This window comes from Mandrillus leucophaeus, unplaced genomic scaffold, assembly GCF_000951045.1.
Source record: "Mandrillus leucophaeus isolate KB7577 unplaced genomic scaffold, Mleu.le_1.0 Scaffold27, whole genome shotgun sequence".
NCBI classification, from domain to species: domain Eukaryota; kingdom Metazoa; phylum Chordata; class Mammalia; order Primates; family Cercopithecidae; genus Mandrillus; species Mandrillus leucophaeus.
Window position 1 is genome coordinate 1,752,029 of NW_012102809.1, and position 12,653 is coordinate 1,764,681.

A 12,653-nucleotide genomic window follows, 5' to 3' on the forward strand; every position below is an offset into this window, starting at 1 on the left:
GGCTAATTTTGTATTTCTAGTAGAGATGGTGTTTTACCATGTTGGTCAGGCTGGTCTTGAACTCCTGACCTCAGGTGATCTGCCTGCCTCTGCCTTCCAAAGTGCTGGGATTACAGGCGTGAGCCACCATGCCTGGCCTTAAGATATTTTTTTAAAGTCCCTATCCTCAAAGAGTTCACAATTTGGTAAAGAGAGACAGATATGTAAACAAATGATTAGATTATAGTGAGTTATAATAGGTACTGTAATAGAATTAGGTATAGCATATAATGCGGATACAAAGAAAGGAGTGGGAAGGAATTTCAGCAGTACTGGTGTATGGGCCAGGAAAGGCTTCATGGACAGGGTGGCACCTGACCTGAGTCTTAAAAAATGCAGGGGAAACCATTTATGGTGTAGTGTGCAAGTGTGTACTTGTGTATGAGTACACAGACAGACACTGACCCAGCTGGAGAGGCAAGCAGGCCCTCCGGGCCCCAGATGTCCTGCAGGTCTGGGAGGGTGTTGCTAAGTCAGGCATCCTGTAGGCTATCAGGGACCAGCCATTAGAATAGAAGACCAACATGACGAGATCTACTTGTGATGTGAAATTCCATGTCTGAAATCAAAGATTTCTTTTGATGGGTTTAACTCTTGTTTTCCTTTATAGAGCAATGAAGTTTGTGGTGAGAATGATCATCTTAAACTGAATTCATTGTTTTCTGATTTTGGAAATGCACGCTGAAGGATGCCAGGGAGCTGAACTGACAGCTCCAAAGGCTGGCAGCAGGCATTCCATGAGCGCATTTTCCCAGTCAGCCAGCCAAATGTGGCCACGCACTGGGTGGCCGGAGTCCTTACCACTTCAGTTGGCCGGTAGTACTTGAGATCCACAGTCACGTGAACTTTGCCGGTCTCTTTACATCTGCCCACTTCATTTTCATTCTTTCCTTCCCACCTGTAAAGAAGATAAACACTGAGTCAGCTCCTAATTGCTTGGGAACATTTGGCCATGCTGTAGCACCTTGGGATGCCCCAGCCCGCTCCCTGCAGGGGCGCTTAAGCTCATTAACTGCAGCGGCACAGCCTGATGCCCAACTTGATTATTAAAGCAACGGGGACTTTCAAACTGCTCTAGATCTGTTTTGAAAGGGCTTTTTCCTCTTCTTTTTAAGAAAATCATGATGAATTCAGAAGTGAGGCTTTAGAAATGAACAGATTAGCCAGAAAATTGGGCAACTTTTGGGATTTCAAAGATTTTGTATTTCTCTAGACTATTCTTGGTCATTAATTATTATAAATAAATTAAATGAATCAATTATTATAAATTAATTAAATTAAATATTATAAATTAATTAGATTAATTATTATAAATTAATTAATGTCTTTTGTCCTCTCCCTTTTTTCTTTTCTTTCTTTTGTAGTTTTAGGGATATTCAATGTTAAGTTGACGCATTCCATTTGGGAATAAGTTCCATAACCTAATTAACCATTCAAAGCATCCCTGGATCAGATACAAGTTCTCCTGCTCTTCCCAGTCAATGGTGGGCCCCCTTAATAAGTCTCAGATGATTAAACCTCCAAAAAGAACACAACTAATTGTTCGTTTCCTGCTGAGAGAGGGTATATCGATATGACTTTCCTACAGCCTCCTCTGACCTAGCTAGGATGCTGTCTGCACACAAGTTCCTTCCCTGAACATCCACGGCTGACGGCAGGAAGGACCCCAGGAGCGACTCCTCAAGTCCACACTATGCAGGATGAGCTCATGCGCTTCGAGATTACCTTCTCGCTAAAATTCTACTTATCCATTTTATGTTCTCATTTGTATAAATCAAGCCACTCGCTTAATGGTAACCTCTGGATTTCTATAATAGTATACAATTTGGGTTATTTATTTTTACATATGAACTTTTTGGCAAAGAAAGAAAAGAAATGAACAAGTATGGCATGTTTGACTTGACCGTTTATCATTAGAACCGGTTTGCATCATGAGCTGGAGATGAATCCTGTGGACACAGGACAATTCTGGGTGCTGTCTGGGTCAGAGTCACCATGGGGAAGACAAAGTAGTTACTTGACTATGTAAGCCACAGGCACCACTGAAAATGAACATTAAATGTTGATCCCAGTTACATTTTGGAATAGGTTGAGAATTAAAGACATGAACTGGCCTCATAAGCCTTATTTCTGATGAATCACCTGAATGTTCTGGTAGCAAAGGGGAGATATTTCACTGTTGGAGGAATAATCAGTTTGTTAGTGTGCTGAATTTACCAATGGACTCAAGGCAAATATGAAAATTGTCCTGTGGCACAGAGAATTATATCGCACAATATGTTGAATAATATACAACTGTACAACTGGTCATTTCCCTGTGACTTTTATATTGATTATTAACACAAAAAGGGATGTTTGGTAATTTGTTTTCATTTCTTTCTTAATGTTGACTAGATCGTTTGGCAGGTCATGTAGGTCTAAGAATTTCAAAGCAAGGGGATTGGTAGGTAGTATCAGAGCGAAGTTTTTGGAAAATTCACCAGGAAACGTTAGTTAAGTGGATGTTTTGGAGCATGGAGATTCAAAGTGTTTTAAAACATAACCTAAAGGAATGATGACCCTCATACATCTCCTGTGGATAAAGACCAAATCTTAGCTGATATCCACAGGAAGGGAGGACAATTGGTTAAGTCACGATTTTTAAAAAAATTAACTATCTAATTCTAAAGTTAATTATTTAAGTAGAACCTTTTTTTTTTTTTTTTAAATTTTGGTTAGGCTTTCAGTAGATGAAAGTATATTTGTATTTCACAGGCATGTTTTAAATATTTTTGCTCACATTTCATACTTTGCAAAGAGAAACAAGTTCAGCAGATACTTGCATGATCGTATCTCCAACCAAGTCAAAGAGTTGTAACAGAAATACCATTTACAGTTCTGCTGATTGATTTTTCATTTGTAGCTGGGTATTCGGTCTGTGATTGGCCATGCTGACTTATGTGCACATAAATATTGCACTGTTCTTCCACTGGTAAATCTCAAATGCCACAAACATGAGGACTGGTGATTCAAATCCATTTATAATTCAATTTTTAAAAAACCGCACACAAGCACGCACACATCTTTAAACCAACAGAGCCTTGGTAAAGAGTTGGAGAGAGCTTTTCTTGATTTGGGAGGGAGCATGTGAGTCAGGAGAGGACTGAGGCCCCGCCTGAGGGGTCTTTAGACTTCAGTGGGGTCTATAAACTGTTTCTGTGACGAGCCAGATAGTAAATACTTAAAGTTTTACAGATCACATACAGTCTCTGTTACATATTTTTCCTTTTTCCTCCTCCTTTTTTTGTTTCTTCTTCCTCCTCTTATTTTTCTTCCTCTTTACTTTCTTCTTTTTTTTTTTTTTAACCACCCTTTAAAACTGTAAAACCTGTCCTTACCTCCAGGACAGTTTAAAAAAAAAAGAAAAAGGGCCTCAGCTGGGATTTGGCCCACAGGCCACAGCTGCCCACTCCTGCTTTGGCCGATCAGGTTAATGGTATCGCCTCACCCTCAGCTGAAGGAAAGCATTTAATTCCTGTTTATAGCAGTGGCCTGCACGGCTAGACCACTTGAATTTTAGTGTCTACTACTGATTCTCTTTGATTGCTTTGCTGGTCAGAGACTAACATTTGGGATTTGTAACACTAGCTGAAATGCGAAAAGGCTGAAGGAGAAACACTCCCTCTCTAAGGGGTTTATTAAATACAGCCTGAAAGTCAGACTTGGGTCTGGTGCTACTTTGGTGCTCAACAGGCACCAGCTCCCTTGCACGACTTTTTGCCATTGTCTGAACGCTGTCTGCTGAACTTTCATCTTGCAAATGCTGTCTACAGTCAAAACAGTCTCCAAGGGCATGGCATTGCCCTCTACAATTAATATAGCTACATTGAATAAGCAAATGTAATCAGGAAATGGCTCAAAGCTGAATTGAGTTGGCAAAAACCACTTTCTAATTTGCACCAGGTCTGAATGAGGGCAGTAAGCAAAAGTTTCTGCCAAGTGCCAAAAAACATTCAGTTACGACAAAACATGAAACACTTGTATTAACAAGTAAAAGGTAACAGCCAACATGTCCTAACAAGTAACGTTATGACTCAAAGCAGAGCTGCAATGTTAATGAAATGATGGTGGCTTGACAGAGAGGAGAGGATTCGGTTAATTAACAAGAATTACTACCCACTAATTTAGATCAATGGCTCACCAAGCACGGATCCTGTATAATTCAATTTTTAAAATAAATTGTTGCCTCCTAATAAGCATTAAATAGCCATAGAAAGCACTGAAGAATAACAGAATCAAGGACAATAAGGCAAGATAAAGCACTATTAAAATCCACTCAACTCGGCATTCCTTTGAAGGAACAACAAAAGCAAAGTCAGCCACATGAGTCAAGTTTGGGGCTATTAGACCTAAGAGTGTGTGTGTGTGTGCGCGTGTGTGTGTGCACGCGTGTGTGTGTGCGCGCGTGTGTGTGTGTGCATGCGCGTGTGCGTGCGCGTGTGCGTGTGCTTGCGTGTGTGTGCGCGCGCGCACGTTGGGGTGGGGGTGGGGGGTGGCAACACACTACTTATAGTGATCATGAGTCAAATTTGGGGCTATTAGACCTAAGTGTGGGGGGGCAACACACTCCTTCTAGTGACCCAAATATCATAAAACCGCTCAGGAATTATTCTGATTTATTTAATTAGGCTATTTAATTAGGGTATGGAAGTAGGAAGCTGCAGCAGCTAAAATTTAGTCAGTGCCATAAGGCAGGCCTGGAGGAAGCATTAGTTTCTGGATAAAGATGGTGGTTTTCACACACTTTTGCTCCTTCCCCAGAAACCTTTCAAAAAGGAATAAACTCACATGAGCTAAGAGGGCGGGAAAGAGATGTGAGAAACCAAATTCTGGAAGCTGGAAAGCAGATGGATGAGTGTTAAAGGACTTAGCAGAAGCCCTAGAAAAGTCTCCTAAACCAACAGTGGGAGAGCTGAGAATGGCCCCAATTTACACTTGCAGAAGTCTCCAAATGCTCAGGAAGTGAGGCCTGATTGCAAGTCTCCGTAGGCAGCAGTCTGGGGCTCGATCCCCTCCCCGATTCCGCACTGCTTGGCCGCTCACTGCCTCACCCTCCCTGAGGTAAGAGGTGGCTGGACTGAAGGCTATGGGCTCAGTGAAGAGTGGGTCACCATGCTGAAGACAGAGGAAATTAGGTGACTGTATGCATGGTGAATACTGAGACCCACCACCCAGCTCTCTGTGGGCTGGCAGTCAGGCCTATTTCCTTCCAATGAGGACACTGGGGAGGCTCCTCTGGGCATCAGAGATTCTCCAACTAAAAGGCCTTATCAAGTCCTCTTATAATAAAATAGCCAACAAGCTCTAACTATGCTCTCAAAACTTACAAGTAGCTTTTTAGGCACCCGACTTTTAAAGAAGCAGAAAACCAAGTATTATGAGACAGGAAATATATAAGGAAAATCACATATATAAAAAATAGAAATCAAAACGAACAAACTGAAAAAAAGGAACTTGGAGGAAACAGAACAAGCAGGGGGAAGAGAATTAAAAACAAAATAAAACAAGAAAATCTCCACATATACCACCTTTAATATCCTCAGACAGATCAGGAAAGATATCAAACAAACAAGAACAGGATACTACATAAAAAGAAACAATTTGAAACACAGGATTTTAGAAGTTGAAAGCAAAAAACAGAAATCTATAACTCAAGAGAAGATTTCGAAGATACCTGAGAGTATCTTCTGGGAGTTGAAGAAATCTCCCAGAAAGTAGAGCAAAAATATATGGATATGAAAGACCAGAAGGAGGAAGATAAGAACATTGGAGTACCTCAGGGCAGTCAGTATAATAGGATTTCCAGAAAGAGAGTACAGAAAAAATGGAGCAGAGCAAATAACTCTCTTAAAACAAATCAAGAATATTGATCAAAGCAGAGGCACACGCATTTCTACACCGAAAGGGTGTCCCCCAATAATGAATGGGTCTAGACCCACCTCAGATCAAGTTCCACACCACTGGGACCAAGAGAAGGTCTGAACCACTTTCCACAGGGGACAGACGGGACTGGGAGTCAGAATGGCTCTTGGTTTCCCATGGTGATACTGCAAATTAATAGGCAATGGAGTAACACCTTCAAAGTTCTGAAGAAAAATTATTCCAATCTAGAAATATATACCAGCAACATCGTTAATTTCGAGATTGGACTGAAGATATTTTCAGGTATATTTTGTCACAAAGTATTTGTTTCCCATGCATCCTTCTCAGGAAACTAATTATGATTTTGCTTTACCAAACCAAGCAGTCTTGAGTAAGATGTCAGGAAATAGGGGCTCAGTGTAGGACAGCAGCTAAGAGAGCCCCCAGAGGAGCATGAAGGGACACAGCAGGGTTTGACCTTCGGGCCAGTCCACACGGGGTCAGGTCAGAGGCTCCAGGGCTGCCTCAGGAAGATGTGACTGACAGCCCAACCAGGGGTCTGAGAGCCTAGAGAGGTGATTGGCACAGCTGGGGCAGAGTATGGGGTAAAGTTAGTGATAAGTACATAGAAAATGAATAGAACAGAGAAAGAAGGCATCTGTTAGCTCTACGGTAAACAAATGACAATTATACATAAAAGATAAAATAGGCCGGGCGCGGTGGCTCACGCCTGTAATCCCAGCACTTTGGGAGGCCAATGCGGGCAGATCACAAGGTCTGGAGTTCAAGACCATCCTGGCCAACATGATGAAACCCTGTCTCTACTAAAAATACAAAAAATGAGCCAGGTGTGGTGGCAGGCGCCTGTAGTCCCAGCTACTTGGGAGGCTGAGGCAGAAGAATCGCTTGAAGCCCGGAGGCAGAGGTTGCAGTGAGCCCAGATTGGGCCATTGCATTCCAGCCTGGTGAGAGTGAGGCTCCGTCTCAAAAAAATAAAATAAATAAAATAAATGTGGTTTACTGGAATGAATAGCATTCATCAGTCATGGTAATGTAACAGTAAATATTGACTTGACTCCAAAATTACAATATAACAATTGAGTATTAAGAGAATGGAGGGATGGGTCAAGGGGAGAAAAAGAGAGCAGAACTCTTGTTTTGAATAAGAGGAAGCCAACAGATAAAGCCTAGAAGGGAAAAATCAGTAACGACATGATATTTGGAAACATGGAGATAAATGCCAAAGTAATTGTAACACAGGACAATAGAATTTCCAGAAACAAATATTTATCTTTAAATAAGACAGTGTACCGCAGCAGAACAACAAACATTTCTGTATGTTGGAAAAGGCCCACAGAGCACCCCACACAGCAGGGCACAGAACATTTCCCAGCAGATGGGCCGAGCCAGGGAAATGGGCAGGGAGGAAGCGGAGGGTAGGAGACAGCAGGGATTTGTGAGAACTCCCGTACAACGATTAGAGGACTAGGGTGCTGGGGTAACTGGACAAAAACATCTAATAAAGAAGGGAAAAAAGAATTATAAATGTGAGCTTTGTAAGTAGCAGAGTGTGAGTGACTAACCCCCACCCCACAGGCCCCTCTACGTTGCAGAGAAAGCGAGTCTGGAACGAAGAAGATGGGTCTCAGCACAGCCCAGCCTGAGCTCTGTCCCCGGAATGGGTATTCTGTCCCACTAGCTCCACTACAGACCCAGCACTTCCTTACAGGATTCATCTGTCACCCTGCTTCTGGATGGGGAGGGGCTGACGTCTTTGGCACCATCAACATTCCAGATCCTGCATCACCACAAAAGCCACTAACAGGGTGGGCAGGTGAAATCTGCAGAGAAGACGGAGCAGGCAACCCTGGGAAGAGGCAAGCCAAGGTGAAGGATGCGGCCTGAGCAGCCCAGGGAGGAGGGCGGTCAGCACTGCCAAACTGTGATGATGGGCAGATGTCAGGAGGATGCAGGGACTCGAGCAGGGCCCTGGGCACATCAGAGAAAGCTACTTGGATAGGGTGTCGGGAGCTGAGTGGATGGGGTGAGGCTGTGTGTGGAGGTGGCTCCTTGATGCCTTTTGGCAGAGCAGGGGAAGAGAGAGGCCAGGCAGTGACTAGAGGGACCCCAATTCTGAAGGGGCATCTGTAAAAGATGAGAGGGAGCCTCAAAGGAGGGCCAGAGGCCAGATGCAGTGGCTCACACCTGTAATCCCAGCACTTTGGGAAGCCGAGGCAGGCAGATCACTTGAGACCAGGAGCTTGAGACCAGCCAGGGCAACATGGTGAAACCATGTTAGGTCTCTAAATAGAAAAATTAGCTGGGCTTGGTGGTGTGCACCTGTTGTCCAACTACTTGGGAGGCAGAGGTGGGAGGATTGCTTGAACCTGGGAGGCAGAGGTTGCAGTGAGCCGAGATCGTGCTACTGCACTCCAGCCAGGGTGCCAGGGTGACTTGACAGAGTGAGACTCTGTCTTAAAAAAAAAAAAAAGAGGGCCAGGGCTGAGTGCGGAGGCTGAGCGGCAGCCTGAACCTCTTGAGCAGGCAGAAGGGCTGAGGCCATAGGCCAGAAGGAGGCACCCTTCCAAGGGGCATCAGGGCGACCTGCTAGTGGGACAGGGGAAGTGAGGGTGGGTGCCATTTTTATGCTTGGGGACCACTGTTTTAATCACAGACCCACTCTAACATTTAAAATACAGCACGAGTCTAAAGGGTGGACCCTGGATCTAAGAGAACCTTAGCTGTGTACGGCCTCTTGCATTGCTACTGAAATGGAGGCCGGTTAGCCTCCATCCATGCCTAGAATTCTTCCAATTTATTTATGATAATTATTCTAAGTAAGGGGCTTCCGGCAGTACCAAGCCCAGCTGTTATGCTGTAGTTAAGGAATAACCATCTACAACAAAAAATGTGAAATTTAAATCCATTATACAGCTGTTCATGTAGAAGGCACTTCTTAAGATTAATGCCTGCATCTATTCTGTGATTTCTCTATCATGGGGCCCTTATGAATGTTACTTGCTGAATTCATGCGCCAAGAGGCAGACGAGTAGCATCATCTGCAGTGTATAGGTGGAGGAACAGAAGTTTACAGGGCTGAACAATTTACAGATGGCACATGGGGAAGGGCTGCTGGAGCCAAGGCTGCCAAGCCAGGCTCTTGGGCTGCCCCACCCTGGGCCCAGACAACACCCGTTTCACATGGTCTGACCCGAAAAGGTGCGGTACCCTCTCAAAAGGGCATAGCCATTTTTGTGGGGAGACCTCCTCAAACATTACTTTCAGGAAGAGGGGTCAACTGGTCAATACTTCCCTTGCTGTCTTCTTTTTAGCAGTAGGACTGAGAAATTACTTAATAGGGAGGCTCTCCTCTCAGTCTTTTCTTAAGCTTCATCCCTAGGAAGTCAGACTAGGAAGACGAACTCAACGGAAAAAGCCTTGTGAGGTGATGCCTGCTGAGAGTAGCTCAAGAGATCAAATAATAATAATGATAATAAAAAGACAAGACCAGAGATGGCTCTCCTCGGCTGTGAAAATGACAGTGAAAGGATATTCTGATACAGAGCTAGCATTTCAATGAGCCTCAGCGTGTCCACGCTACCTTGCACAGCTCATTAAATGTGCTCTAGCTGCCTGCTTCATTTATATTTACCCAACTGGGGCATATTAGCCACCCCCAATGGATAAGGATGGAGCTTCTGCTGTATGGGGGAAAGCAAAACTGACGGAGGCCTTCCTGCAGGGCCACAGTAAGTAGGTAGTGCCCAAAGGACCAGTGCCCAAGCACCCCCAGAGTTGCAGCCACTATTCTGGGCCATCTGCATCTGTACCTCTTTCACCTACACAACTGTGTCTATACATCTCCCTTCCTCCCACCCCCACAAATCTTTAGCACACACCCACTAGGTGCCAGCCAGTAAGCTAAGCCAGTTGCTAAGGACACGGGTATGTGGAAGCCAGACACGTCTCTGTGTTTAAGGAGCCTGCAGTCTATGGCCACCACAGTCTTGTGAGGGAACGATGGCAGAGAGCCAGGGTGCTGTCAGAGCCAGGAGGTAGGCACCTAGCACAGACTAGGTGGAGGGAGGGTGTTGGTCAGAGGGAGGATGCCTCAGCTAAGACCTGAAGAATGAGTGGGAAGTGGCCAGGAGAAGCAGACGGAACTGTAGGAGCAGGCATCTGACGAGCCCAGTGTGGCCAGGCTGGTCCACCCTCGCTCATCAGCTTGCCCAGCGCCCACACACAGTGCACTAGCTCCTGCCTCCATGCCTTTTCTCATGCCCTGCCACCCACCTGGAATGTCTTCCTCCTTCCTATCATCCATATCTCCCAATCTGGACGAGGACCAGCTTACATCTAACTTTCTGAAGACATAACTCCAATCATGATTGTGAGGCTATTACTTCAGGATTGATAGAATAAATCTGCAGAATGTCTTCATATTTGCACAGATATTTGTAAATAATGTGTTCTTATTAACTGACACCCAATTAGAGTCTGTATTTCTCCAGGGCTAGGAAATCTCTTTCAATTCTCTTTGATTAGTTTGGCATTGAGAGGAAATTAGATGAGCAAATAACACATGTGTAGAGCATCTGAGAGGTGTGAGGTACTGGGGCAGCTGTTTACATACTCATGAAGGCAGCAGCTATTTTGAGGATCTAACAGACCCTTAGTTAAGAATGAAAATGGGCCCGCAACCTAGTGAATTGCATCAACTGACTATGAAATGGAATGAGGGTTGCCTCAGACCCACAGCCCAGCATGACATCAGGGCTCAAATTAGATCTTGCAGGTGCCAATAATTCAAAAGTCTCTTGCTCCAGCAAAGGCACACATCACCTTATGTTGTAGTATTTTGTTTTTTAAGTGTTAAAAATCTAAGCATCTTAGAAGTTCAGAACTATAAATGATAGTAGGATTCACATTTCCAGGAGGGAGGTAGAGAGACAGAGAAGAAGAAAGCAAGAGGAAAAAGTGAAGGAGACCTGATTTAAATGGTAACTTGAAGCTTATATGAAAAGTCCAACCACTTTATGATGACTGAATATAACGTGAATACTCTTGAAGGCCTGAGTCCCTTTAGAGTCTCTCCAGAAAGTTCTCAGGGTTCTCTAGGCACGTTTTCTCAGCATGACTGCTTTTTCCAGCTCTAATGGGGATTTTGAGTGATGATGAATGAAGATGAGTTATATTTCCATCATTCAGTGTCACAGGTTTTACTCAACCTGGTCACAGCATGGACATCAAAGGAAGCTTCGGCCAGCTGCTGAGGTGGGAGTTCAATGTATCTCAGGGATCAAAGGTGGCTGGTCTAAACACAGCACATTGAAAGGTTAGGGAAGAATACAGAGCTGCAGCGAGTTTCCTTCTCCCGACTTTGCCCCTACATAGAACCCTTAGAAGTACGACTCCTCACGTGAGAGTTCTGTTCATCACCCACAACTAACTGAGTGGAGGGATGTGCTCTCCCACAGTGAGTCTGACAGTCCCAGGCTCTGCAAATACCCGAGGAATGCCTTACAGTAGCTACCCTGGCCGCAGGGATGCTCGATCCACCCCCCAGAACCTGCAGCCAGGCCTTTCTTCTCAGGCGCTGTCTTCAAGATCGGCCTCCAGAGGCTTCAGCTCAAGACCCAGGGTCCAGAAATCCCATCCATCAGGAAACAGTGTCAAATGAAGGGAGAAATGTGCATGAGCACAAAACAGCTTGTTACCTCTGCTAGGAGGACCTTAGAAATGGGTTTCTTTTCTGATGTGTAACAATGTTGCCCTTGTTACTTTTACTGAAAATGTAAATTCAGTACCACAGGCTACAATAACAATTTCCATGTCTGAAACATTACCCACTCCCCCACAACAACAAGCAGCAGATGTTGGTTCTCACCTGGTTGTATGGTACTCTTACAACTCTCTTCTCCAAATTTAACAAGATTAATGACAGGAAATTAGACAAGTATTTGCCTGTTTGGGTTATCCTACTATCATTTTAATTGTAGGAGAAAAGTGTTTCCTTTTCACACTACGTACTTAGTGGTAAGTTGATGGGAAAGGAAAAACAAAACACAGCACTAAAAAGAGCCCCAACAATGCAATGTGCTCCACACACACACACACACACCCCACACACACACCACACACACTCGCACACACCACACACACACACTCGCACACACCACACACACACACACACACACTCACATACACACCACACACACTCGCACACACCACACACACACTCTCACACTCACACACACATACACACACTCACACACACTCACTGCACACACTCGCACACACCACACACACACTCACACACACACTCGCAGACACCACACACACACTCACACACTCACACACACACATACACACTCTCACACACACACCACACACACTTGCACACACCACACACACACTCACACACTCTCACACACACACACACTCACTCTCACACACACTCACACACACTCTCACACACACTCACACACACACACACACACACACACAGTGAGGCTCTTACAAGAAAGCAGTTGTTATAAGGCTGCCTTTCTCAATAGAAATGACTGCCTAAGAATTTAAAACGTTACCTTAAATTTTATCAGGACTGCAAGTGGTACTGATCTGCTTCCCTGGATATCTTCTACCAACCCAAACTCAAATTAATGTGCTATTTTCTAACAAATGCAAAACAAAAATTATTCAAATTACTCAAG

The 12,653-nt window shown here is 44.4% G+C and overlaps 1 protein-coding gene across 1 annotated transcript in view; it reads right to left on the reverse strand.

Moving 5' to 3' along the window:
- The window catches only part of GMDS (GDP-mannose 4,6-dehydratase), a 544,120-nt gene that overhangs the window by 120,508 nt on the left and 410,959 nt on the right, over positions 1–12,653 (reverse strand). Inside the window, exon 8 of the mRNA XM_011984604.1 lies at positions 841–937. Within this exon, the coding sequence (XP_011839994.1) occupies positions 841–937 (97 nt within the window). The remainder of the gene's footprint in view (positions 1–840; positions 938–12,653) is intronic.